Source organism: Sinocyclocheilus rhinocerous, unplaced genomic scaffold (genome assembly GCF_001515625.1).
Source record: "Sinocyclocheilus rhinocerous isolate Xijiao unplaced genomic scaffold, SAMN03320098_v1.1 scaffold1688, whole genome shotgun sequence".
Taxonomy (NCBI): Eukaryota; Metazoa; Chordata; class Actinopteri; order Cypriniformes; family Cyprinidae; genus Sinocyclocheilus; species Sinocyclocheilus rhinocerous.
Genome location: NW_015660503.1, coordinates 176,120 through 181,409, shown reverse-complemented (window position 1 = coordinate 181,409; position 5,290 = coordinate 176,120). Strand labels below are relative to the sequence as shown.

General features: G+C 39.8%; 1 protein-coding gene across 2 annotated transcripts in view; it reads left to right on the top strand.

Annotated features, from left to right (window-relative positions):
* The window catches only part of LOC107725185 (GRB2-associated-binding protein 1-like), a 95,680-nt gene that overhangs the window by 75,048 nt on the left and 15,342 nt on the right, over positions 1-5,290 (top strand). For both annotated transcript variants that reach the window (XM_016534362.1, XM_016534361.1), the window contains 3 exons: positions 1,229-1,875; positions 3,745-3,839; positions 3,947-4,250. In XM_016534362.1, coding sequence (XP_016389848.1) covers positions 1,229-1,875; positions 3,745-3,839; positions 3,947-4,250 — 1,046 coding nt within the window. The remainder of the gene's footprint in view (positions 1-1,228; positions 1,876-3,744; positions 3,840-3,946; positions 4,251-5,290) is intronic.

The window sequence follows — 5,290 nt, the reverse complement described above, 5'->3', positions numbered from 1 at the left end:
TTCGTCTTCGGAACACAATTTAAGATATTTTGGATGAAAAACGGGAGGCTTGTGACTGTCACATTGACTGCCAAGTAAATTACACTGTCAAGGTCCAGAAAAGTATGAAAAGCATCGTCAGAATAGTCCATCTGCCATCAGTAGTTCAATCTGAATTTTCTGAAGCGACGAGAATACTTTTTGTAGGCGAAGAAAACAAAAATAACGACTTTATTCAACATTTTGTCTTTTCTGTGTCTCTCCGCGTCACCGTAGCGCCATTTTGGAGAATATCCACTGAACGCAAGCAGCGTACGCTCTTCTGTGTCAGCCGCGCCACACGGATGCGCTGTTTTCGTTCAAATCAAAGAGTAAATACACGTAGAAAACGTATCCTTGTGTCGCTGACATTGATTAATGACAAAATTTTCGTTTTGGGGTGGAGTATCCCTTTAAAAGAGTGTGTATGCATAGTTTGAACCAGGACTTGGGTGAAATATGACGTGCATGGTTGTGTTTGGCACTAACCTTACCAGTTCTAGTTGTATAGCGGGAAGCTTATTACACAGCTTTCAGGAATACTTGATAATGTTTGGTTATTCATTGCCTACTATGGTCAAATATTGTGTAATGATGTTAAACTTTATTTGACCGTAGTCCCTGGCAACCAGTCTGCCGAACTCTACTAGTTCAATGTCCCCATTAAACTAGTAGTGTGTTGTCTCTTTGTTCTATCACAATTGTTCTATCAAATCAATATTTTATGTCGTTTCATTTATAAAGGTGCAATCGGTAGTTAGCATAGTTATCATTGCTGTTCTTCATGTACTTTAATGTGCAATCACGTATTGCAAAAGTTTTATGTAAATTACTCTGATGCTAGTGATGGTTTTTAACTTTGCACCAAACTACTGAATGCATCTTTAATTGCCAAGTTGCTGTGTAATAAGTGATAATAAGATGATATAGTTGGCTGGTCCGTATTGCAAAATAAACCACTTTCAGTTATTATGATTCAGTTATTATGCAGTAATGACCGACTGACATTATCTCTTGCCAGTTAATTAAAAATACAAAGACTATTTCATATTGCGATTTTCATAATGACATAAAGTAGCATGGTATGTCTTTGAAGGGGTGTTTTTGTCTTTGTATTGATGATGAGCGAGTTTGTTTTAACATATTTAGCTGGCATTTGTTTGAATTACTTTACTCATAACCTGTATCTCATGCATGGGCTTCTTTACAGGGCCCATGGCGAATGCTCCAAGTCTACCTCCTCCGAACCCGACTGTAATGACAACCTCCCTTCCCACCACACACCCACCTCCTCCTCCTCCTCCAGGCACGCCTCAGTCAATGGTTTCTTTCCTACCCAGCATGCCGCTGGGCTCTATGATTCTCCTCCTTCGCGCGGGCAGTCGTTGTCGGCCGACTCGCAGGGTCTTTACCACCTGCCCCGAAGTTACTCTCAGGACACTGTGCTGCTGCCGAAGTCGGCGTCCTCCCTTCCCGCTCCTGACGGTGAGCCCGGTGAACTCTATGTCTTTAACACGCCTGGTCGTAAACCCTCTTTAGAGGCCCAGTTGCGGAACTTGTCAGTTAGCTATGATATTCCACCTACACCTGGAAGTAACTGTACCTACCAGATTCCCCGTACTGCTGGGGTGGAGGCTGTTTCAGGGGCCACAGATGTGGTACCGCCCCCTCGTCCACCTAAGCCTTTACTGACCACGGGAACAGTTCCACCTGAGCGGTCACCCACGGACACGTATGTGGTGCCACGGTCAGTGTCTGAGACTGATGGGAATTACTGCGTGCCATCTAGTACAGGAGGCAACAAAGCACTAAGGAGCAACACCATTGGTACAGTGGATTCTTCACGTCTACGTAAAGGTAGGTGGATATCAATTATCCAAGTCACCTGTGCCATTTCACCATCATTATGAAAGCAAAAGTTCAATAACAATACAAGCTCAAAATCTCTAGAAGTCTAGGTTGCCTAATGGTTTGGAATCTGAACTTCAACTTGTGCACTGCCTTTAATGTGCAATTGGAAAAGATGGTCTTTAATACCATTTGTCTACTGCAAGTCAGTTAACGTCACACACACACATAAAAATATATATTATACAACGCAACTGTTGTCTAAAGGAATAGTTCACCTGAAAATTCTGTCATTAATTTGAAAGGTACCAAGAAGATTGACAAAATAGTCCATGACATCAGTAGTTCAACAGTAATTGTATGAAGCTACGAGAATAGTTTTTGAATACTTTACTCAACAATTCTGGTGCTAGAGTGACGCGGAGGAGAAGAATTGTTGAATGAAGTCATTATTTTACTTCTTTCTTTTTTTTGTGCACAAAAAGTATTCTCGTAGCTTCATAAAATTACGGTTGAACCACTGATGTCACGTGGACTATTTTAACAATGTCCTTACTACCTTTCTTTACTACCTTGCTGTCTATAGAGGGTCAGAAAGCCCTCGGATCTCATCAAAAATATCTTCATTTGTGCTCTGAAGATGAACGAAGGTCTTACGGGTTTGGAACGACGTGAGGGTGAGTAATTAATGACAGAATTTTCCTTTTTGGGTGAGCTATCCCTTTAACGTTGATAATAAGACGCGTTTTTTAAGCAGTAAATGAGCATATTAAAATTATTTCTGATGGATCTTGTGAGACTAAAGACTATAGTAATGGCTGTTGAAAATTCAGCTTTTTTTCAGCTTAAAAAAACGTACCATCCCCAAACTTCTGAACGGTAGTTTAAAATAATTATTTATATTATGAATAATTGAGACTGAACATTGTAGTAATTACTACAGATTTTTAAGTGTTCATTCTGCCTATTTGACAGTTAGAACAAATTCTTTATAGTGGTCTGTAACAAAGCAGATAAAGGACTAATGTTCACATGGAATAATGGAAAGGGCATCACTGTCAATTTGGGCAAAAACCTAGCCTTTATTTATTTATTGTCAGATTATTTATTTGTTTTTCTTACAATTTGCCAGAATGCTTGAAATATATGTTAAAATGTAACCCAATTTTACATTTTTTACCGTTCATGAGCAGGTACAGTATGACTGCTAATGTCAATATCGTGGACATATTTATTTTGAGATCCTAAATCCTGATTTTATTTGCTATTTCTTATTTTCTGGCAACTCATTCTTTCGATATATTTTCAATAAGAGGCCATCAAGCTGTTTGTTCTGCAACAATGGGGGTCATGTAGTCATGAGTGGGCCCCTCTAGTGTTGTTTGGTGGTATTGTAGTATTGAGATTGTTTATGTACATTCCCTTCTTCACACATGCCTCCATAATAATGCACAACTATATATATAATTATAATAAATTAATGCATTGATACTGCAAGGATGGAATAAATTGTTTAAAAAATGACACAGTAGACTTATATGCAGCAAGGATGTATTAAATTGATGAAAAGTGAAAGTAAAGATATACAGATTACAAAAAATATATATTTTAAATAAATGCTGTTCTTCTGAACTTTCTCAAGAAAGTCATGTGACACAAGACTGGAGAAATGGCTGCTGACAATTCAGTATTGCTAACACAGGAATAAATTACATTTTAAAATGCATTAAAACAGTAATAATATTTCACAATATTACTGTTTTACTATAGTTTTAATGAAAATAAATGCAGCCTTTTTGAGCAGAAGAGAGATGGTTCTGTGACTTTTTTTTTTTTCTTCTTTTGACTGCATTCATTCATTTTGTATTTATTTTACAGATTACGGATCTCAAGACTGCTATGATATACCCCGTCCCTTCCCCCCAGATAAAAGTTGCTCATTTGATTTTAATGAAAGCTTCAACAACTATTTTGTAAGTTTTCCTGATTAATCAACTTTATCTAGTTTAAAACTAGGTCCTGTCTTTCAAATGTCTTAAGAATCCCTAACAGTTTCTTCCCTGTTCTTGGATGCATGTAGAAGAATAAAGGCATGGTGCCAGTAGGAGGTGTTTCCACTGAGGAGATGGACGAGAACTATGTACCCATGAGCGTCCACTCTTCGTCACATCAGCGCTCTGGCAGCCTATCAGAACCCATCCAGGAGCCCAACTATGTGCCCATGACACCAGGCACAGTGGAGTTCTCCTCACTCGGAAAACAGGTGCCCCCTCCAGCCCACATGGGCTTCCGCTCCAGCCCCAAGACCCCACCTCGTAGACCGGTGCACATGCCCGAATGCCAACCGCCGCCTGTTGACCGCAACCTCAAACCTGACCGTAAAGGTGAGCCCTGAGGTTTGTTTCTCTTGTGGTGTGTGTGTGTGTGTGTGTATATAAGGAGGGATCGTGTTAATGTGTACAGTGCTTGCATCTCTTCAGCATAGCAACTCTCATTACAACATTTCTCACTAACAGGTGCCGGCCCATGCTTATAAAACATTTCTTCCACCTTTGAGTTCTCAGTCTGCTTGTTGCCATGCGTTTATAACACGTATTACAGATCGTTCAACTCGCTTAGCAAACTAGTCTGCACTGCTGTATCAGTGACCTTTGCGTTTTAATCGTTAGCATGTGACCTCACACATAAAAGAAGCTATTGTCTATAGACACTGAGCCCTGGGTATGAGGGAGCCTGTCTGCGCCGTTAGCCTGGAGCGGTCACCTCTGTCCCCATTGTGCCTTAGTGAAAGACCTCTTTGATGGCCAGACCTGCGAGGGGAATTTCAATCTGGTCTGAGAGAAAAAGGGGACGTGCTGAAAGTTGCACAAGCGGGCGAAACATCAGCAGCCAGCTGGGACAGCACTATTGATCTAAACATTAATGGCAGCAGCTCTCTGTGCTCATCCGAAACCATTGTGTATCTTCAATTATGTGTTACTGTTTCCGAGCGCTGGCTAATGCAGGAGACAGCAGGTTACGTGCAGAGGAGATGCACCACTTGGCCATAACTGTGAGAACCCCGTATAATTTGGTGATTTCACTGACACTCATGACTAATCGTAGACAAATATGTGATACCGTTAAATTATACATACTTACAAGCAACTAATCCTAAAACAAACCCTAACCCTATATATGCATGTTGTAAATAAGTATTTCTCATTACTATTTGTGTAATTTCAGTGTAGCAAGAACACACATAAAGTGTAACCTAGAATAAAAGATTGTTCTGTAAGATATAAATTACTATAAAAACACATTGCCCAAATACATAGCTTGATGTGCATCAAAGTCATTTGACATTGCCTCAAGTCATGTGATTCAATAATTAGCTCAGACAATCAGACCATAAATCTGCCACACACATTTAATAAATGACTGC